The sequence below is a fragment of the Mirounga leonina genome, unplaced genomic scaffold (assembly GCF_011800145.1).
Source record: "Mirounga leonina isolate KUSES-001 unplaced genomic scaffold, KU_Mleo_1.0 Mir_174, whole genome shotgun sequence".
Lineage (NCBI taxonomy): Eukaryota > Metazoa > Chordata > Mammalia > Carnivora > Phocidae > Mirounga > Mirounga leonina.
The window spans coordinates 10,747,101-10,770,905 of record NW_023270451.1 but is presented as its reverse complement, the minus strand read 5'-3'; the positions used below and the strand labels follow the sequence as shown (position 1 = coordinate 10,770,905).

The 23,805-nt window shown below is 37.2% G+C and overlaps 1 protein-coding gene across 9 annotated transcripts in view; it reads left to right on the top strand.

The window, feature by feature from the left end:
• Positions 1-23,805, top strand: part of CACNA2D1 (calcium voltage-gated channel auxiliary subunit alpha2delta 1) — a 506,844-nt gene that overhangs the window by 363,225 nt on the left and 119,814 nt on the right. For all 9 annotated transcript variants that reach the window (XM_035020464.1, XM_035020463.1, XM_035020460.1 and 6 more), the window contains exons 7-9: positions 1,060-1,191; positions 20,076-20,145; positions 22,293-22,343. In XM_035020464.1, coding sequence (XP_034876355.1) covers positions 1,060-1,191; positions 20,076-20,145; positions 22,293-22,343 — 253 coding nt within the window. The remainder of the gene's footprint in view (positions 1-1,059; positions 1,192-20,075; positions 20,146-22,292; positions 22,344-23,805) is intronic.

Genomic DNA, 23,805 nt, shown 5'->3' with positions numbered 1-23,805 from the left:
TATTTTCCATATAAAGGGGGAAAAAAAGATGTGAGATGATGTATGTCATCTTTTTGTGTAAAGGGAAAATAATATTCTAAGCTAAGTAAATGTTTAATATGTTAGAAATAAGATGCTCTGATCATGGAGGCCCATAATTATAAATTATATGCTAAATCCCACATTGTGATTGCTTCTCTTTAATTCTAATGGACGGCATGTGTTTTTAATACCTTTCCAAGTTCTATCAGTAGTTACAAGTAAGAGTCAAAATCGATGGCCTGGCCCTTATTAACATCATTCTGTAATATTTCATTGAACTAACCAGAGAAAAAGAACTATTGCTCGCAAAGGTAGTAGTAAAGCATCAGCTACTTCCGATTTCTAACATCGGTATTGTCCAGCCTCTGAATGAATTTTCTCTTTGTCAGGATGTATACATTTGTTGTTGTTGTTGTGTAAATAGTTGATAGGTGATGTTAGATGACAAACATCTTTTTTTTTTTATTCCCCAATTCCAGTAGGGACCAAATTATGTTAGTGTGTCGCAGAGATTCATCAGTAGTTGAGGGGAGTGTGGCCATTAACCTGTGTCCTCGGGTGTTCTGTAGGTTTCTTTGGAGCTGCTTCAGGGGGGAGTATGCCCGCCCCCCACCTTCTCAACCAGGAAAGCTGCTATTGCCTGTTTTACGTATCACAGTGGTTCTCAACAGGGAGCGGTTTTCTTTGTATTCTGACCATGTCAGAAACACGTTGCTTATCACAGCGTGGGGGTGGGGGGGGCGTGGTACTGGCATCTAATGGGCAGAGGCCACAGATGCTGCTAGACATTCTACAAAACACAGAATAGCTCCCACAACAAAGAATTACCCAGCCCAGAGTGTCAGTATGGCCTCCATCATATAAACATTTGTTTGGAGAAATAATTGCATGTCTAAACTTGCTGACAAACCACTGGGTTAGAGCACTTTTCGAGCTGAAGTGATGAAAAAGTTTAACATAATTTTGCAAATAAATGAAGACAGATTCAATAAGTAATTATAAATCTGAATTTTTCCTTTTTTTTTTTTTTGTTATCAGCAACAATTGTGTTAAATGAACTCAACTGGACAAGTGCCTTAGACGAAGTTTTCAAAAAAAATCGAGAGGAAGATCCTTCGTTGTTGTGGCAGGTGTTTGGCAGTGCCACAGGCCTTGCCCGATATTACCCAGGTAAGTGCTCGGTGACTCTGTAGGTATCAAATAAAATGGTAAGTACCAGACTTAATATTTTTTTTTTTTTTTAAGATTTATTTATGTATTTGAGAGAGCGAGAATGAGAGAATGAGAGAGAGAGAGCACATGAGAGGGGGGAGGGTCAGAAGGAGAAGCAGACCGCCCGCCGAGCAGGGAGCCCGGTGCGGGACTCGCTCCAGGGACTCCGGGATCATGACCTGAGCCGAAGGCAGTCGCTCAACCGACTGAGCCACCCAGGCGCCCCAGACTTAATATTTCTTGATATTTCTTAATACTAAGCTAATATCTGTTAGCTTCTCCCGTTTTGTGAGAAAAAGATAGCACACTACTTTTAGAAGGAAAGCGTACTCTTCCTTATGTGGCTCTGCATCTGCCCAAATCACTTCAAACCGCGAGACCTCAGGAGCAGTGGGAGCTGTTGGTGTCTGGAATCGGGCCAGGCTACGGTGATGCCACGAGCAGGTGTCTGGGTACCTGGGACAGGAGGTTGCCATGAATCATGAATCCTAAAACAGTTCTAAGATGAGGGTCCATCTGCTCAGATGGACAACGTGTTGAATCACATTGGAGAATGGAAGAGAATTTTTAGAAGCTGAGTGAAATATTTCTCCAGATTTCAAGTCTGTGTTTTTTATATGGAAAGTGTTGATGCTTTGCTTTAATCAGTGAATGGGGATTTGTTAAAATGAGTATGACGGGAAACAAAATGAAATTTTAGAGAAAATAGAGCTTCCATAAGTGTCAGGTTGGATTAATTTTGAGGGCATCTTAGTGATGATATATATTCAGTGAAGATCAATATATTTTACACATTAAAATGAATAAACCCTTTTGTAATATCCTTTACTCTTATAAAGGAGGGTAAGGAGAAATAAATCAATAACAAAAAAGAAAAGTTTATGACTCATATATATCCCGAGAACCTGTTGAAAAGACTTTAAGTGAAATATCTGCTGATATTTTTAAATTCACCTTTTAGAATGGGTTGACAAGCACAAGTGCTTTTGCTTGAGTATTATGGGATACATGTTAGGTAATTTGACTTGAAACAATTGTAATATATAGAACAATTCTTCTTGAGACTTAAGTTTTCTAAATATCTTTAACAAATAGAATTATTCACAATAAAAAGTCACACCAGTGAAAATGGGGTGAAATAGACATTAGCTAATATCTAGCTTTGTATGGCAATATTAATAAAAAAAATACGTAGGCATCATCAGACTGAATAGCACTAAGATTAGGTAGACATTCTGCATGGATGCAAATGCCAGATGGTAAGATCAGTGACAGTTCTTTTGTAGAAACCCAATGGGCTGGTCAAGGCCTACTTCATTTTTCATAGTTGGAAAAAAATCATGAGTTAATAAAATAATGTTAGTATCTATGTAATATTACCATATAGGTTGTAGTAGAATTTTCTACTTAAAGAAATATGGTTCAGTGTCATACAACCCTTCTAAATATTCTTATTTGCTAATATGTTAAATATCATGTATTAAGAGACTGAAAATTTTAGTATATAAGATCATATTAAAAAAAAGCAACACTACTCATGAACATAATAAACGTGATAAAATAAACCTTGGGCGTCTGGGTGGCTCAGGCAGTTAAGCATCTGCCTTCGGCTCAGGTCATGATCCCAGGGTCCTGGCATTGAGCCCCCACATCAGGCACCCTGCTCAGCGGGGAGTCTGCTTCTCCGCCCCTCCCCACTGCTCGTTCTCTGTCTCTCTCTGTCAAATAAATAAATAAAATCTTTAAAAAAAAAAATAAACCTTAAAGTTATATCAGGTCTTACAAAACAATTCTGTCATTTTGAAACATGGCAGTTAGACACCTGATGACCTATTCAGTAATACACAGGTATTAGAATGCATTTATCAATAACTTATAGTATTATATAGCTGTAAAGTCTTTTAAAATGTATTGCCTCATTACAAATTCCATTTATGAAAAATTGATGGAAAGGTGGAAAAAGATGAGAGGAAAATTAGTGTAATAGTGAAAAACCAAGAGCCCAGTACCAAAGGAAATTGATGATGCTGAGAAAAAGAAGAGAGACAAGGATTCTAAGAGAAATAGGAAAGGGAACAGAGGGAAGATTGCATAAGAAAGGAGAGAGAGAACATGCGGTCAAGAAGAGGACGGAAAGAACAATTGAGTTATGAGCATTTTTTTAAAGATGGCTGTTTTTACAAATAGCAGCTAACTTTTAGCCTTCCTAATTATCTTCTATACGCTTTCATTTTAAATGCTAATCAAGGACAGTGGCTTTGATTTTTTTTCTTAACCCTCTTCATATATTTTTTAATGTGTTGATATTTGTCCACTTGATCTTGGAAAAGACTTTTGACTGTTTAATTTAGCTGAATCCTTACGATTCCCCCCTAATATTAGCCATGGAAGCAACCCTCGGCCTCTCGCAGTAGTTAGTTTTTGAGCAAAGGTATGCCAGACAAGTTGGTTCACTAAACACTGATGGCTTTAATTCATTTACCTGTTAGAAGAGGTCATTTAACATAGCTGTCTTGACTGCTATGAAATGAAATACACTTGACATAATTGAACTTCGGTGATTCCTTCCTAAGTTCTTTTCATTTCCTTTTGTTTCTGACTACCTTTTGGCATATAGAAGTCATATATGATGGGTACAACTTGATGAGTTTGGAGATAAGTATACGTACACCCCTGATACCATCACTACAATCAGTACTATAAACCTATCCATCATCTCTAGAAGTTTCTTCCCACCATCTTATTTATTATTCTATTTTTTGTGATAAGAGGGTTAGCAGATTTTTAAGTGTATAATACAGTATTTTTAACTATAGGTATTATGTTAAACAGAATATCTCTAGGGTTTATTCCTCTTGCATAACTGAAACTTTGTTACCTCTGACTAATACCTCCCCATTTCCCACTTGCCGCAACCCTGGGCAACCACCATCCTACTCTACTTCTATGACTTTACTCTTTTTTTTTTTTTTTTTTTAAGATTTTATTTATTTATCAGAGAGAGAGAGAGACAGAGGCAGGCAGAGGGAGAAGCAGGCTTCTTGCTCAGCAAGGAGCCCGATGTGGGACTCGATCCGAGGACCCTGGGATCATGACCTGAGCCGAAGGCAGACGCTTAACCGACTGAGCCACCCAGGTGTCCCTATGACTTTACTCTTTGAGTTTCCTCATGGAAGTGGTATCATGTAGTATTTGTCTTTCTGTGTTAGGCTTATTTATTTGGTTAAAGGCTGAATGATTTTTTTTATATACATATTAACAATATAATAGAACCAAGTCTCTATCATAAGACATTAAGACAATATTATAATTAAAAACTAGGACACCATATTTCTGTTGATGCTGACATGTTTTTAAAACATCCAACCCTTTTTTCAAGTTTAAAGACTTTTTAAATGAAGTGATTTTTAAAATTTACTCAGGAAATCGTACGTTTTTTCTCTGATCTTACCATTTTAATACACGCCAGGATAAGATTGAGTGGCTCATCTCTAATAATTGTCTGTTAAAGTAAAGGTCAAAAATAGCCTTTACTATTGTTATCTTACTATAATGGAAATAGAATATATGTTACTTTTACATAATTGGATTTTTTTTTTAAAGATTTTATTTATTTGAGAGAGAGAGTATGAGAGAGCACATGAGAGGGGGGAGGGTCAGAGGGAGAAGCAGACTCCCTGCCGAGCAGGGATCCCGAGGCGGGACTCGATCCCAGGACTCCAGGATCATGACCTGAGCCGAAGGCAGTCGCTTAACCAACTGAGCCACCCAGGCGCCCACGTAATTGGATTTTTATATAACAAGATTTGTGCCTCAGGCTTAGATGTCCCTAGTAGCTGTGAGAAACTGGTTGGATTTTCGAAATTTTCTCAGCCTTGATCATCAAATCTGGAAAAAAAATATGAACAGCAACTCTTCAGTTTATTCCCTGAAGGTTGTTATCAATGAGATAATAAACTGTAAAGTACTTTGGAAATAGAAAACAGTAGGCATTTTTACAAGAGTGAATATCAACTAGAATAATTTTTTTCTAAATTCACTTTTCATGTGAGAAAATGAAGAACATAATTGAGATTTCAGTCAGTTGACAAGGAAACTGAAATAGCCCTCTGTTTATGACCCCTTCCACATTTCTAAGCAATAATATCTACCAGTTAACACCGCATGGTAGAGGTGGTCCAGAGATTTTAGCCTCTGACCTTGGTTAGGGCACTTCTCAATAGGGTTTCCAGGTAAAACAAAAGTTGCTCAGTTAAGTTTGAATTTCACACAAATAACATTTTTTAATACAGGTATGCAGTATTTGGGAAAAACACTAAAAACATCTGATCTTTATCAAAATTCAAATTTAACTTGGTGTCCTATATTTCTTTTAGCTAAATCTGTCAACCATATCTGTCACGTTCTGAGTTTCTACATTTGTGATATAGGAAAATCACCTTCCACATTATGTCATGGAATTCTTGTGGGGATCAAACAATCTATTATATACATTAATCCAAGTGTAGAAATTTTATATTTAAAAAAGTTCTGTCAACTGTCTTTTAAAAATTTTTGCCACAGGGGTGCCTCGGTGGCTCAATCGGTTAAGCATCTGACTTCGGCTCAGGTCATGATCCCGGGGTCCTGGGATTGAGCCCCACATCGGGCTCCCTGCTCAGCGGGGAGTCTGCTTCTCCCTCTCCCTCTGGTTGTGCATGCTCTCTCACTCTCAAATAAAATCTTTTTAAAAAAATGTTTGCCACAATTACTGAAAATAAAGTGTTTTTGCAAAAACTAGGATCCTCTCACTCACAATAGAGTCTAAGAAATGTTGTTCTGTGTTGAGATGCAATTTAGAGCAGGGCTACTTGGCATGAGTGGATTAAGCAAGTATATTCTACCCAATAACCAGGTTATAAATGTCACTTCCGTCATTTGATGTGGTGGCAACCTTTGGAAAACACTCACAGACTTCAGCAAATAATGGGAAGACAATAATGTTTAGATTGTAGAATTGTTAAAAGAAGAAAATAATTAAATACACTTCTTAACCAATTGCCTGCATATAGGAGAAAGTCAGTGATGGTTAGCCACTTTTATTAGTTCACTTATTGGATTATTTAAATGATGTGGAGAAACTACTGACTCCAAGTACAGAAATTTCTCGAGCTGACATCCTATAAAGGCACCTCTGCAGAGCTAGTTCTGAAAAGCAGTTTGGCTAGTAATCAGTGGGGACTTGAACTCTTGACATCTGTCCTTGGACAGAACCTCGATAAACTGCCTGTTTTCTGATTTGGTTGATGTGTATGGAAATGAACTGTAAGAAGGATTCTGTGTGTCTTTTTCTTTTCTTCTCTCCCTTCTCCTCCTTTGGCTCCTGCACCCCCTCCCTTCCTCCTCTTTCAGTTTCCAACCTAGAAGGTGGATAGGCTGTGAGATAATGGAAGGGATGTTAAATTTGAGGGTGAAGAGGAGTTCTTGATGCATGTGAAAACTGTCGTCAGCAGAATTACTTGCTTTGGCTCAGTCACATTACATCTGTGAGCCCATTTCTTCACCACTAACTTGGGATGATGGAAGATGATTTCCAGCGCAGACACTAACATTATCTACTTAAGTGTTTAGGCTTTGCTTTTGTGATGTCCACAGTCCTTGTGTTGTGGGACAAGAAGTCCTAGAGCTAGCTTCATGGCATAGCCGAAGCTGGGAGCCCATGTCCAGTGACATCTTCATTGAGTATGTGTTGACTGGAAAATCAGTTCAATTTATGAGTGCTTTCCTTTGAAAGCTCTTAATTGCTTTGGATAAATGAACTTTAAAGCTATTAAACTGCTTTCAAGAGCTGTCAACTTTGTGAATTTTTACCCGTTGTTAAAACAGAGGTACAAATTATTCATTTACCTGTTAGTATCTCCTGAAATTGTTTTAATTCCTGCTGTAATTGGGATTGTAATTAGGAATTAGTGGCTCACTGAAATGCCAATGGAGGCAGTACTTACTCTTTTCTTAGATAATTAGTTGTATTTGCAGAAAAAGCCAAAAATCTACTTCATTTTCATATGACATTTTCTTAATGTCTTATTAAGCACTTGTTCTCTCTCTGCCTTCCTTCATTTGTTCATTTCAAAACCATGGGGTTACAATAAAGTGACCTATTACTTGTTGAGTGACTGTTAACTACACCTCTGGGAGACAATTCTTTGTTGTTTATATCTGCTAAAATTTTTAAAATGCAAAAGAACCTGTGTACAAAGTATATGAAGTGACATATTCTTTCCATATGGATGGTCCGTTGTTCTTGAGTTGTCTAGTACTTTTTGAAAAATAGCTCAAAAATGTTTTAAACATCAAATAGCAGATGACACAGGTTAGTCCAAAGAATACTTTTTTTTTTCCTTTTTGGTTATTTATGAAGGCAGCATTTGTGATAGATTCCTAGCCAATTTGAAGAAAATGGGATAGTGTTGGAGCCTTGATATTAATGGTATGTATAGAAGTACTGTTTTCATGTTCAGTCATCTTTTTAAAAGCCCATTTTTTTTTCTTTTTTACTTTGATATTTGCGAATGGATGCAAGGTTTAACTATAAATGTATTCTATTTGCAGATTGCTGTATAAACAAACTTGAAATGGAAGTGATTCCACTATCACTGTTTTTATGCTAATAATGCTTAAAATCCAGTGTACCAGTTAGGAATACTACCAATTACAAAAACAGTTTGATTTCAACACTATGGAAGTTTGTTTTTCACTTCAGTCTGAGTATCAGTCAGTTGTATAGACTGGAGCTGATAGGGATGCTTCACGAAGGGGGGGTCCGTGGTCCTGTTTGGTTTCTGTCATCTGAGTGTGACCTCTGCCTCAAACCCACCTCTGTTATTTGTGCTCTTTCTTAATGGACAAACAGTATTCTCCCTCTTGTTGGGGGTTCTTGCTCGAAGTCACATAAAACCTTTCCTCTTGTAGGACGTTGGCCAGAATTTAGTGGCCTTGTGGGCCCAGTTACCTTCAAGGTGGTCATGTATGCAGGTGAAAAGCAGAAGCTGTACTAAGTAAGAAGGGGAGAAGAGGTGCTTGGGGACAAAAAGACCTCTGCTGTGGTTACTCTGTGCACATGTGTGTTTTATTTTTTTAAGGATTTTATTTATTTGAGAGAGAGACAGAAAGAGAAAGGGAACAGGTGCATAGAGGCAGAAGGAGAAGCAGATTCGCCGCTGAGCAGGGACCCCAACTCAGGGCTTGATCCCAGGCCCCTGTGACCATGACCTGAGCCAAAGGCAGTCGCTTAACTGACTGAGCCACCCAGGTGCCCCCACATGTGTGTTTTATTTTTTAAAGTTTTTTTTAATTTTTAATTTTTATTGAGACACAGAGATACAGAGAGAGAGAGAGAAAGCATGAGCAGGGAGAGAGGCAGAGGGAGAGGGAGAAGCAGGCTCCTCGCTGAGCCAGGAGCCCGATACAGGGCTCGATCCCAGGACCCTGGGATCATGACCTGAGCCGAAGGCAGACGCTTAATCATCTGAGCCACCCAGGAGCCCCCACATGTGTGTTTTATTTTTTTAAGATTTTATTTATTTATTTGACAGAGAGAGACACAGCGAGAGAGGGAACACAAGCAGGGGGAGTGGGAGAGGGAGAAGCAGGCTTCCCGTGGAGCAGGGAGCCCGATGTGGGGCTCGATCCCAGGACCCTGGGATTATGACCTGAGCCGAAGGCAGACGCTTAACGACTGAGCCACACAGGCGCCCCACATGTGTGTTTTAAAAGACCAAATTGTTTCCAATCTGCCTGAAATTTTAATCTAATTGGGGAGTCGACATTTATACATCTTGAAATTTAGATTATAAAACAGAAAATTAAATGATTAAATGTCAGATAAATTAGACCAGCTGTAACAATACATTTGCTATAGGACTTTTGGAAAAGACAAAGTGATTAGAGACCAGAGTTAATGGGCTTGGTTTATGAACTCTGGTTTGAAAAATCAAGTTGAAGGAAAAAGGGCAAAGCCCAATTAGAAGGAAGAAAAGCACAAGTGAGAAACAGGGAGATGAGCAAGTACTGTGAGCAGCTAGTAAGCCTAGTTAATCTAAGAGTTTGTTACAGAAGAAGAGTGCTATCAGATCAAAAGTTTCATTAATGGCAAATTCTGTGGCTCCGAATGTCAGAATTGTTTGGGATTTAATGTTAGGAAAATACCATCGACATTTTGAGCAGTGGAATACTATAGCTAAAACAGTGTTTATTCTGATTGGAAGGAGAAACACTGAGAGAACCTTGACCAGAAGATACACTATTGTAATGATCAGATGTGGGATATGAACAAGGGACCAAATAGGAATGTATTTAAAAAATTTTTTTTAAAGATTTTACGTATTTGAGAGAGAGAGAGAGAAAATGGTGGGGAGGGGCAGAGGGAGAGAGAGAGAGAGAAGCAGACTCCCTGCTGATCCCAGAATCCTGGGATCATGACCTGAGCCAAAGGCAGACGCTTAACTGACTAAGCCACCCAGGCATCTGCCAAGTAGGAATTTGAAAAGGAGAATCTTTGGATAGAAAAAACGAGGATATTAGAGATGTTACCAAAAAAAATAAATATTGATACACTTATATATTGCAAAATGATTACCAGTGTAGTGTTGGGTAACACCTTCCTATCACCTGACATAATTGCCATTTCTTTTTTGTGGTGAGAAATTTAAGATGCAGTTTCTTAGCGACTTTCATAGTAGATGATATATTATTAAGTATACTCACCATGCTCTATCTTCAGACCTTATTCATCTTTTGACTGGAAGTTTGTACCCTTTGGCCAATATCACACTATTCCCACCCTCCCCAGCAACCATCATTCTACTTTCTGCTACTCAATGTCTCTGTGAGTTCGGCTTCCTTAGATTCCACATGTAAGAGAGATCATATAGTATTTATCTTTCTCTGTGTGACTTTTTTCACTTAGCATAATGCCCTCATTTAAGTGTATCAAATTAACACATTGTTATATCTGAATTATATCTCAATAAAAAAGATAAAATAAATGAATTTAGTGACAGACATAAAGTGTAAGTTAAGATGACTATAATATATAATTTGAGGGGATATGAGAATGTTGGTACTGTAGGCTAAAATAAAATACCAGAAGTATTTTTATTTGGGGAGTAAATTGGTAAGTTTGATTTAGACCAGTAATTATACACACACACACACGCCACACACACACGCCGCACACACGCACAAAATATTATCTTGAAATTCTCATTTGATCCTGATTTATAGAGATGATTCAGTAGCCTTAAATTTGTTGGCTTTTGTATAGCCTCATCTCTTACCTGAAGCTGTCTTATTTTTCACACATAAGGGTTGTAATAGTTACTCACTTTGCAATCAACTATGGATCCAGTCACACTTCAATTAAGTGATTTATTGCTGACAAGAAAGAGTAGTTAAGGGCACCTGGGTGGCTCAGTCGGTTAAGTGTCTGCCTTCGGCTCAGGTCATGTTCCCAGGGTGCTGGGATTGAGCCCCGCATCGGGCTCCCTGCTCTGCAGGAAGCCTGCTTCTCCCTCTCCCACTCCCCCTGCTTGTGTTCCCTCTCACTGTGTCTCTCTCTGTCAAATAAATAAATAAATAAATAAATAAATAAATAAATAAATAAAATCTTAAAAAAAAAAGAGTAGGTAAATAAGATGCTACTATGAACCTGGAAGTTGATTGTAATTGGTTGGTGGATAACACTATATAAAATATGTGAATAAGCATTGCTAAAAAGCTTCAGGTCCTTTTAACTTCTAAAGAATCTCTCTCATTCTTTTTCTTTTTCTTGTATACACTGTTAAATTTTTATACTGTATGCCATCCATTTTTATATACATAGAAACATCTTTGCTATGTAATTCATTTTATGTTCACTATATTTTATTAAGGAAAATTAACATCTTCGTCAAAAATTTAGACACCTTTTTAAGCACTTCTGTTAGGTACACCAAATAAAAAAAATAAACATTATCAACATTGTCTAAGATGTATTGACTTACAAAAACAGGCAACGTGTTACTGTAGAATCACAGGTTTTTTTTTTTTTTTTATGAATATATCAATATTACCTCATTGGATTTGTTTGCTTACAAAATGGGAAACTTTTTCTCTGTCAGAGATCACATTTTTCTCTAGGTAGCACATACCTGAAATTATTCTTCAGTAAATCCTCACCTTTATAGAACTTGTATTTACAAGCTTATTTCTGAGCTACATCTAATAACTACTTAAGGGCCATCTAAATGATTAAGTCTTTGTGCACTGTTTACTTTATTGAATATTCCACTTATAACTGCACAATGTGTTTGTGACCTGCTGCTGCTGACGGACAGATAACCCCCTTTTTTAAAAAAAAAGATTTTATTTGACAGAGAGAGGGAACACAAGCAGGGGGAGTGGGAGAGGGAGAAGTAGACTTACTGCCGAGCAGGGAGTCCGACGGGGGGGGCTCGATCCCGGGACCCTGGGATCATGACCTGAGCTGAAGGCAGATGCTTAACTGACTGAGCCACCCAGGTGCCCCACAGATAACCCTTTATGTTCAATGAAACTGTTTTCCGTAGCTTATCTGGCATCAGTAGAATTACCAGCAAATCACTTTGTAATAAGTGCTTTTATTTTTAGAACTACAGTGATTTATTCTTGGCTATGATACATTGTATCTGTATGTGAGTTAGTGCTGCTTGTTGATAAGTTATAGAAATGTTCTGGACATATTACAGTAGTGATATCAAAGGCACTCTCAAGCCAAACCAGTGATAGCATCTGAACATCAAGCCTCATGGCTCAGTAACTAAATTAAAATCCCAAAACAATTGCATTGAGTCAATATAGTCAAGTATGGTTGCAAGGGGGAAAAGTGGTAAGAACAAGCAAACGTCCTGTTGCTGAGGAAACCAAGATATTCTAAGAATTCAAATACTGGTAAGAGTGAATTTTGCTCTGCAGGAATTCACAGGTGAGAGAAAAAATTATGAACATGTTAGATTAAAATGAAGTGCCAAGAGATAGCTAATAAATATATTAACAAGTTATCTGAAACACAGTTGATGTTAACAGTTCTCAAGTGAAATTATATGATCTGTGATTATTCACTTAATGACCTCTGGCTCCCTAACTGCAGGCTTCAGATCATCCAAAGACCCTAACCCAATGTCCATCTCCAGTTTTATTTACTATAAGGTTCAGCCTTGATCACGTACTCGTACATTGCCCTTTTCTCTCATTTTATTTTCTGCAACCTACCTTTTTTTTTTTTTTTCATCTCCATGTTTTAATGCGAGAGCTCCATCTCTGGTCATAGGCGTCTTAGCAGTCATTTAAAATAGAATATAAGCACCAACTTTCACATGAAAGATTTCCCCAAAAGCAATCTTTCTTTACTTTTTCTCAGAGAAATTTTTTGCATTATAATAGCTATAAAATTTTATCTTCCTTCCAAATTTATTTTGTATACGCTCTTTCTAGAAAGCATTGCAGTGTAAGCAACTGCTCGTAGAGATGGCTGTGTGCGTGTGCACGTGTGTGTACTCCTCATACCACCTAACACTGCCTTGTGTATAGTGAATAATATTTGTTAAATTAAGCTGGGTAAACAGATTGGCATAACAGGTACTAGAATTGAAAACAAGTATCCGAGTAGAACTTAAGAGAATGTTGCTAAATAATGTGAAACAAGGGCAAAACAGATGGAAACTGCCAAGAAACCTAGTGTTCCAATTATCTAGGTCCCTGCCTGTACACCTTTCCCATCCTTACCCCCCCTTAACTATGCCAGTGTTCTTTCTGGGGTTTCTGGAGTGACCTCATGGAGTCCTTTAGATTCCCAGGAAATTTTATTGACTCTCTGACAGCATCCTGCATCACTGGCGATGGAGTAGGAATGTGCTTGTAGGCAGTTAAAATCTAAGCACATCTTCTGATAATCTATTTAAAAAATCTCTCTATAATCAGATCCAGTGACCCAATGATACCGTTTTCTAATATTCACATATGGATTACTTATGTGTCAACTTAGTTCTAAGTGTTGTGTGTGTAAATCATTGAATCTTTAACCCTTGGAAGTGGGAAATAGGAATCATTACTCTCGTTTTACTGAAAAAGGTTAAGTAATTCATCCATTGAAAAATCTGAGTGGACTAGCTCCAAACTCCTTTCTGAAGTTCTACACTAGGCTGTTTCCAGTCGGACAAGAACATTTTAAAGAAGAGACAAGAAGACAGACTCTTCCTATGAGCATTGACTCGAGTGGGATGACTGCCTTCTAGTCTCACCTTCTGCCTCTGCAGCTCATTGGTGGCTCTGTGCCAGCAAGCTTCCATCATTCAGCATTTGAAAACTTGATCTGGGAATGAGAATTGTTTGGGAACCAGTGGCTTTTTAGACACATGTGTACCCCCAAATTCAGTATTGAATGAAAGATATATTACTAGATTCTAGTAATATAAATATATAAGTAATAAGCGGTTTCCTCAGGGCCAAAATAACACTGCCCTAAGAAGATAGAGGAATGTAAGAAATAGTGAAGCAGATTTCCAACACTCTGTGAAGCATTCACTTCCTTTACGTTCAAGTCTATGTAATGGGGTAGAGTTCTGACCTCTAGCAGATTATTGGTTCAGTTACTTAAACAATGGCTAACATGACAGAGACTGTATATATTTTTCTCAGATAAAACTTTTACCTAATAGGTAGATTAGTTGTAGAGCAAGCGTGGTCCCATCCATCTGCCATTCCTTCGGTTGTTGTCCTCATCTGAATGACCAAAACTGGATCAACACTACCACATTTATGGTTAGGGTGAAAAAGAAGGGGAAACTTAGTGGAAGGCAAACAGCATGACCAGAAAGTTGTACATATGTTGCTCCTCAAATGCTGTTGACAAGAATTTCATCACATGGCCCTACTGTGGCAAGAGAGACTGAGAAATACAGTTTCTAGTAGGTAATCACCTAAAACTTGGGAGGTACTGTTACTAGAAGGATGGAGAAAGAAGAGTATTTTAAAGCACTGTCACAGACTATTCCTTTGGTCATCTGAATATCTGTGCATATGTGTTTTTTTTTTTTCCCTCACACATAGAACACACTATCTTTCCATAGAAGATGATCCAAAATCCCAACAAGTTACTACATCCAGATAAAAATCCAGGCTTTCCAGGTAACATGCAATTCTCTCCATCATGGCGATACAACTTTTCCTAATTTGACTATTTATAATACAGCGGTATATCGGTTACTTTTTTGTTTTTTTGCCCTGTTGCCATTATTGCCCAGTTATCTTATATGAAATGATACTGTTTTCTGGATGACCACAATAAAAATTCTCATGTGAAAAAAGAGTAGGAAATACAGAGCAGTCACAGGTTTGTGGTACATAATACAATTCGTTGGGTAAGAAACGCAAAGACAACCTACTCTTGGATAAAGCAGATATCTTGGTTAGCCCATGTGCTTGCTCTGGGAGTAACCCTTCTGTCTGTAACCCTCTCTGGCACATCCGAAGAGGGATGTGCTTGGGGCTAAACAAATTTCATATCTTGCTGTTTCTGCAGCAGGTTTAGAGCCCAGAAATTGCCTTTGGGTTCACAACAGTGACAAGATTTCTACAGTCTAGCCTTGTGGTTGCTTTGGTAGCACAAACAGCATCAAAAACAATACTGAGTTGGCTTCTACTTATGTTGTGCTAGCAATCTCAGTTCTAAGATTTAGTCTAGAAGTCATTTTTTTTTTTTTTTTTAGAGAATGCAGGGGTGGGGACAGAGGGAGAGGGGGAGAGAGAGAGAGGGAGAGAATCTTCAGCAGACTCCCCACTGAGCACAGAGTATAAGTCAGGGCTCCACGCCATGACCATGAGATCATGACCTGAGCCGAAATGAAGAGTCAGACACCTAACTGAGCCACCTAAGTGCCCGAGTCTAGAAATAATTCTTATCCAATATCTTTTTTATATTTACTGGGTTCTGAACTTAGCCCGTCTTCATCTCTCTCATTTCAATGGTGGCTTACTTGAAACATTGCTGAAAACAGAAAACGTAATGTTAGAGTAGTGGACATTACTCATATTTTAGTTGTCCATCTGTACCTGTGGCCGAGGCTGCTAGCTGCCTAACAGAGTTGTGTCTACTCACTCCATTGTGAAATTCTGCCTTTGGAAATGACACCTTGTCAGGGACTATACGTGTCAGACCTCTTGTATCTATGCAGCCCCAGTAGTATATGAGTGAAAGTAAGAGGTCTCAGTTCAAGCCTGAGATTGTTAGGACTTGGGCGTGCCTTCTCTACACTTCCTGAGTGACTTTAGAAACCAAGTGCTGAAGAAGGCAAGAGTGCCACCAGGTAGAAGTCATTGAATACCATCTTGAAGCAGAATCTATGCCTCTGTGGGTAGTGATACTTAACTTAGACTGTCATATGAGTGAGGAATAAACTTTGTGCTAAAAAACAAAAGATTCGAGATTGTTCATTAAGTTATTTTTGTTACCATAATGCATAGAGAATCCTTTCCATGTCTTGGGTATTTCCCAGGTTAAAGGTTTTACTGGAAAACAGAGCCCACCTTACAACACAGAATCTGAAAAGGCCAGCTATTTGCCTTTCTGGAATCTCTGGCACTTTTGTGTGGGTACATAACCCTCAGTCTGTTATTGAGACTCATCCTGGACCTTGATACAGGAGCCATGATATGAGTTAGGGAGTGTGGAGAATTCATTCTGGGACAGTAGTGTTTGGGCAGCAACATTCCGATTCCTGGAAATTTTGTGGGCTATACAGTACACATTTATTGAATTAATTCTGGCTTAAAAGTAGTCCAAATTCATTATCATGGCTTAGAATTCAGAACCATCACTAATAATCCATAAGAGATGACTGAGGCGAGCTTAAAGTAATGATCCACATAATACCAATTAGATCCAGCCAGCAGGACCAGGGTTGGGTTTTTATGAGGGTTGGGTTTTTAAAGGCATTTTTGAGTATGTGAAGTTTCCTTTTTTCTATGTGACCAAAAATGCAAAATCTATTAGAATTAGAAAAATGCTCTTGAGCTCATTAATGGGAAATGCAATTAGCTGTCATTTGAAGTGGTGTTTCTACCAAGAGAATCAGGCCTCACTTCATCCTTCTGTGCTTTATTATTTCCTTCCAGCTGAAATGAAAAACTGTACGCTCATATTATTTTTAGAGCATTTTAACCAGAAAATGGCTCTACAATCTGCATACTTTCTCAAGAACATTTCTCTAACCCATATTTCAGTATTCTGGGTAATTGTACACTTAAGTACCTTTTGAGGTCACTGATTAACTAGCATAGCACACCCTAAGTATCATGTGAAGTAGAATTGTAGTCCAGTAGGTTTAGCCGAAGACACGCCCACAGTTCATTTTTGATTGGAGAAAAAATTCTTCTAAACGGTCATTGTCACCGTTAAAGATGGCATTCAGAAATACAATGCCCACTTTATGGACACCACTCCTCCTGTCATCCCAAAATCTTAGTGGAAAGCAAAAGGGACGTCTAAAATGAACACCATTATGCCTTTTTACAGGAGTTTTAGAAGCTCCAATTTCCTCTCAAAACACATAGCTTTCATTATGCATCATTAAGAAAGTGATTATTTCAGGGAATTTCAGTGAATGGTTATTATCCTTTTTACTATTTGACCTTCTGTAATTCTGAGCCTCTATAAATAATGTACCACCTAAGTGCCACAATGGGATTTTGCAACAAATTAATTAGTGATACCACAGAAGAAAATACATTGTTTAATTTTACCATAATGTAAGTATCTTAATTTCGTATAATCAAGGGGTATTTCCTAATATTAAATATCTCAGAAGACTTCTAAGAGAATGTTATTAATATTTTTAAATATAAACCATCTAATTTTATAAACCATATTAAAATTGAATGGTCTGGCTCATACTGTAAATTGCAAACCTTTTTTCTGTCTTTAAAGAAAGATACCAATTTTACAGAGCATAATACTGCATATCACGGTTAATTTCAATTAACAATTATAGTGAAAACAAATTCTAGATGAATGTCGTCTGCAAAGTATTCAGAAATCTAATTTAAACATGACTTTCAAATTTCAGGTTTGTTAACTCACTTGTCAAAATCACTGTTTAACCACTTCCAACCCATGGTGGTTGTGGGACCTTTGCAGTGTTACCTAATGTCACTTCTGTCATCTCTCCTGATCATTTGTAACAGTCTGAATCCAATCAGGAGAGAGAAAACAGTATTTTGAATAGGAAAAGTTATTTTTTTGCAAGTTAATTTTTTTTAAGTAAAGAATTATTGTAACAGGGATTGGAATACTGAGGGATTAGCTAGAAGTACAGATCACTCTGAAGACTGTAGGTATACCAGATACAGTATTATATAATGTAATCTGTAATAACTCCCCCTGGAATTGAGCTAGCCTGAGGAAGCAACCTCAATCCCCTGTGCCTCTGGGCTGAGATCCAGATCTTGCTTTTTTTTTTTTTTTTCTTAAGAGTTTATTTATTTGAGAGATAGACCATGTGCACCCTGCATGAGCTGGCGTATGGGGCAAAGGGAGAGGGAGAAGCAGACTCCCCGCTGAGCAGGGAGCCAGACACGGAGCTTGATCCCACGACCCTGGGACCATGAACAAAGCCAAAGGCAGATGCTTAACCGACTGAGCCACCCAAGTGCCACGCCCCGCCCTCTCCCCCCACCAAGATCCAGATCTTCTTATGGAAGATGGAGTCATGGCCCACCAAATGACCAAAAAGTTGCTATGATGTCATGCTAGAATGGTTTGCTGGTAATTCATCCTCTAGGTCCAAAATATCTCCTTGGAGGCACTCCTACAAAAGTAGTCAGGGAGTACTGCTGGCCATTTTTTTTTTTTTTTTTTTTTTTGGAGAGTCTGAGAGCCCTCCAAAAGTTACCCAAGCTATAGGAGTTGAGCTCTGGAAAATACAATGCCCTGCAGGATCCAGACACCAGGAAGGCCTCACATGCCCCAAGAGCCTTTGAGCAAACAAATCAGAAGCAGGAAGCAAAAACCCTTTCTTCATTGAGTGTCTCTCTTTCATCATCTGCTGACAAAGCTTAAAATCGTGCTCCTTGGTAAGAGAAAAATATTTTAAGAGCCCAGATCCTTTTTCATAGAGCAAGATCAAGGGGTGATTTTGGAGCTGAGAGGCAATAAATGTATAACCAGCAAAACATTGTACTGAAAGGATATCATTCATTTAAATTTGTAGTTATCACCTAGACCCCAGCTTGGGGAGTCAGATATTATAGAGGTCTAGTTGAACGTGAACTGGCATGTCTCCTGGCATGCTTGTTGCTTTGTTCCAGGGCTCCCACAAAAAGAAAAACAAAGTGAAATGTTATCTGACTGGCTTTACGTTTTTGCAAGTGAAGATTGTAGGAATAAAAGTAAATTTATCATTTCATTTGCGTTGACTATATTGTAAATGGTTGTTGGGAGATGGCTATATTTAAACTGTTTTATATAAATGTGATTAGTCCTTTAAAATGAATGTCATTTTATAATCTAGTCACTAATGAGAAAAAAATTTTGTAGGCAAGGAGAGATTCAAAAGTTACCTATTTTTTGACATATCCTAATTGGCCAAATTATTATAGTTGACTGATAAACCTGATTCAAAGTAAAGTTTTCCACAATTTCCATAGTTTTCAGTAGAGAAAAGGGCAAAATAGATTGGGGGGCATAAGTCATGTGAATTATTAAAGAAATTTTCAAAAGAGTCATATGTTCAAGGAGAGGACTTGTTCAGCATAAAATTATCTAATTCTGCAGCATTTATTATTCTCCATTAGATCTAAGGTATGTGTGTGTGTAAAGCATTTAATTTTAATTAAAGGGTAGATTTGGTTAGAAAAATGCAAATTAATTGCATTCAAAAAATCAATGCAGTTACACAATTTTTTTTTCCTGATGATTGCAAAATGACAAAGGCTCTGAAACTAATACAAGATTCTTGAATTTGTGCTTGAATTACTTCAAATCAGTCAAATAAACTTAAGGAAAATAGTTTTCTGTGAATTTATTTTAATTCTACTTTAACTTTTTTAATTATAATCGCAAATGTTCTGGCCATTATCAAATATGTGAAGAAAAAGATTAAAAAAATCTTACCACTATATCAATAACAATTCAAGAGAAACAGGTGTCTTTTTATAGATCAAGATAGTATGACATTGAATGAAAATATAAAGATCAAAAAATTGAAAGTACAATTTCCATTAGTGGCAAGTAATTTTCCTTTTAAGGTAAATTTTTATGTTAGTAGAGGGGAAGTAAAATGTATAACCGCTGGACACCTGATAAAACACGTTAAGATAGCATCTAGAAAATCCCTGTGTCTACAAGTTAGTTATGAAATAATGTGAAAAAAGAAAATTAACTTCTGCTAACTTTCTTTTACACTGCTGTGTTTGCCATTTTGAAAAGACTAAGGTATAAAAATTATAATCCCGGGGCGCCTGGGTGGCTCAGTCGTTAAGCGTCTGCCTTCGGCTCAGGTCATGATCACAGGGTCCTGGGATCGAGCCCTGCATCAGGATCCCTGCTCAGCGGGGGGCCTGCTTCTCCCTCTCCCACTCCCCCTGCTTGTGTTCCCCTCTCTCGCTATGTCTCTCTCTGTCAACTAAATAAATAAAATCTTTAAAAAAAAATTATAATCCCATTTTAACTATTGCTCTGGTAAGTGGAATGTGTCAGTGGAGTTTTGTGACTTTTGAAAATATCTTTCTAGATCATATGTAATATTTTTATTTAATTTCTCTATTTTTCATTTAATTTCTCTTTCTTTTAGCTTCCCCATGGGTTGATAACAGTAGAACTCCAAACAAGATTGATCTTTATGATGTACGCAGAAGACCATGGTAAGAATTTTTAGGTAGTCATGAAAAAATGAACTAGACAAAAGAAGGTCACATTTTTGGTGAAAAAGTTGAAAGGATTTCCATTTTAGAATGAAATGGATATTGTCTAATTATTTTAAAGAGCTCTGGTGTGTTTTTTGTTTTTTTTCCATCTAATAAATAAATGCAGTTAAAACAATGAAGATAGTGAGTTCAAGTGAGCAATAATAATGAAAATTGTTGAAATGATTTGTCACATGGCCTCAAATGGACTAGTTGTAAGTTTTATATTCAATGTCATCTCTAAATCTCTTTTAGCTGGTGGGGGTTTCTATTGAAAAGCTCCCAGTTTGCTTATTAGAGTAGAGCTCTAATGAAGTGTTTCGATAGAGTAGAAGGTGGTTTGCCTCTGGCAGTGAACTAATGAGAACTGGTTCCAAGGTAAAAGCTGCCCCTAGTTTCGGTCACAAAGCTTAGGTTTCATTTTCCCAAAAGGGAAGTTTTTGTTCCTCACTACTAAAGCAACTCATTCTCCTAACATATACCTTGAAAAATAGCAAATAGCTCATGAGTGCACGCACTGGGAAACAATTATTAAGCTTGTGTATTTTATTTCCATTTTTTAAAAAATGTATTTAATGTGTAGATTTCTTTTTTTAAGGAGTTCACATTTTATACAATATACTGCTTTGTAATCTGTTCTTTCATATCAATACCTTTGAGTGCTTATGCATAAGAGACATGCTTAATGTCATTTTAGAATGATTATATGGTAACTTATTTTGAAAATCCCCTATTGGACATTTAGATGATTTCTAACTTTTTGCTAGGGTTTATACAAATTCCAAGATGCATGATGATTGATTCGAAGAAATATATTTAAAACTTGGAAATGGACTATTAAGCATTCCAGTAGCAATTTAGATGAACACCAGCCACAAATGATAATACCAGATATTATAATCCACATAATATTTTTGTTAATATTTCTCCAGATGTGGTGGCCCTGAAGCTATGGGTTGTTGAATGGAGGCCGAGACTACAATATCATGTAGATTGGGTTCAGGAACTTGTTTTTGAGGGGAACCTTAGAAGCAAGGTGCCAACCTGCTATCCTGTACTCTCATCTTCCCATAGAGAAGCATGCCAGGACCAGTTCACATGCTGGACATGAACTAGATTTGCCTCTCATTGGAATATCCTGGCGAACCTGCCCCATTTACCTCCTTACAGAGAAACAGACTTTGGTGCACGTTTCAAGCTCTGTTTCATGAACACGTAGTCCTGAGTAGATACTTACTGTGTTGGATGTTGTCTGAAAACGAATTGGCAGGTTTTCTGCAGGCTTCTGAGAAGTTAGATTTAGTCATGGGCAAAGAGGCTGGAGTGATAACTAAAAAGTTGAGGTCAGGTTCAGCTCTTCCTGGTGGGTAAGTCAGCCCTCCGACCCCCATCAGGCTGGCCAGGCAGCATAAACTTTGGGGATCGTTCACCTGCAATTCACTTTCTCTCTACAGTTGTTGAACTATCTGAATACAACTTTCCTAGATTTGCTTTAATAGGCACAGATTCTGAGTCAGTAGGGCTGGGGTTCAATGTGAGAATCAGTGTTGTGAACTGGTTCTCCCGGTGATTCTACTCTTGGCAATGTTATATATTACTTTGTTTTAAATTACTTCCTTATCCCTTTGTATAACCCCTTAGTATTTCTTGTCTGTTGATAGTTGTTTTCTCACATTCCTAGACCACCTAGCTATTTCTGTGTTTATTTTTTTCATTGAAAAATAGGATATAATCTTATAATTCCTTAGAGTGAGTTTTAAACCCCACGGTCAATAAATTGGAGTTTAGGATATATATATATATTTCACATCCAGGAGTTAATTTCTTTTGCTTCTAATACTAGAACACATCTCTTAATCTTTTGTTATAGCTGTGATACATACCTTAAGTATTTTGCCTCTGACATCTCTATTATGTTAAATATAGCTTTTTAAAAATCAACATTGTAGAATTGTGAATGAAAGCACATTGTCTACTGAGATAGAATGGAAGTAGGGCCATGCTTGGAAAAGCCTTGAAGAAATCCGTAAAAACCAATTTTTCAAAACATATCAATGTTTAATAATTTTCAAGATAAAAAAGTATTCATATGGTATTTGTTTCAGGTACATCCAAGGAGCTGCATCACCTAAAGACATGCTTATTTTGGTTGATGTGTGAGTAGTTAAATATTTTACATATATATACTGAAAATATAGGGAGGATTTGAAGATAACAGTAGTATGTTGGAAATAGGCTGGGGGGGGAGGGGGAAGGCAAAGAGCAATCGTGATGACTTTTATATCCAGACAAAGAAGCCATGTTAAGACAGTAACAAAACAAACAAAAATTCTCTTACTGTAAATAAGAATCTATATTGGAATTGAAAATTAAGGCCTCGTTCTAAAGTCTGAGCTTTTTGAAAATTATTCTTTTGTTTCAAATTTTTGCTTTATATTTTAAACAGGAGAAAGTATTTGGTTGCTAAAACTTAGCAGTTCCTGCTACCAAACAAAACAAAACAAATTAGTTGGCACTTAGTCATTAATTAGTTAATTCAAATAACTTGTAGGGATTTAGCCACAAAATAGATAAATATCGAATATATTAAAGGCCAATACTGGGACTTTTTCAAGGGAAATGCTGGTATATAGGAAGGAATTCCACAAGTTTTTATATTGGTCGTTTTATTTTTTTACATCGCTTCAAGTTAAGGGGGTGTATGTGTGTAATCTTCTAATAAAATTTAAGATGAAGTTGTGGAACATCGAAAATAATTAGTTTTGGGGTTTTTTTTTTTTTAAAGATTTTATTTATTTATTAGAGAGCGAGCGAGAGAGAAACAGCATGAGAGAGGAGAGGGTCAGAGGGAGAAGCAGACTCCTCGCTGAGCTGGGAGCCCGATGTGGGACTCGATCCCAGGACCCTGGGATCATGACCTGAGCCGAAGGCAGTCGCTTAACCAACTGAGCCACCCAGGCGCCCGAAAATAATTAGTTTTTAAGAGTAATACCAAGGAGTTAAAAATATGAGGTATAAAATGCTTATTTTCCCTGAGAGAAAAAGTTACATCTTCTTATATTCTTTGCCACATTGGAAGAAACAGAATCCAATGTTTTGTAGGCAGATAAATCCATACCACAAGCTAGTATCAACATTTGAAAACATTTAGAAAATGATCGGAAGTAAACAAGTTAAAAACCTATCACCCAGCCTGAAGAAGGGAAGATAAATGAATTCAACAACTATAACTTACATGCTAGTTCCCATTTCATTTCTTAAGATATATGTAAGTCAGAACATTTTAATTAAATTATTATGGAGTTTATATCATATGCTAATCCTTGATATTCTTCTTAAGTATAAATCTAAATGGTGATTCAATATGTTATAACCTTATTGGATATATGATAATTCCCAGAAATAATTTTTCATATTAAAATCTCTAGAACCCACATGCATATCGGAAGACTAAAAATGCATACGAAGTTGAAATACCATTTTTAAAGGATATTTCAACAAACATGTATGGAGGCTGTCCTTTATACAATGTGATAATGTAGAGACAAAGATGATTAAGATGTCTCTCAAAGATAATTCAAGTGTATTAGTGAAACTAAAACTCTATTTCCAAGTAAC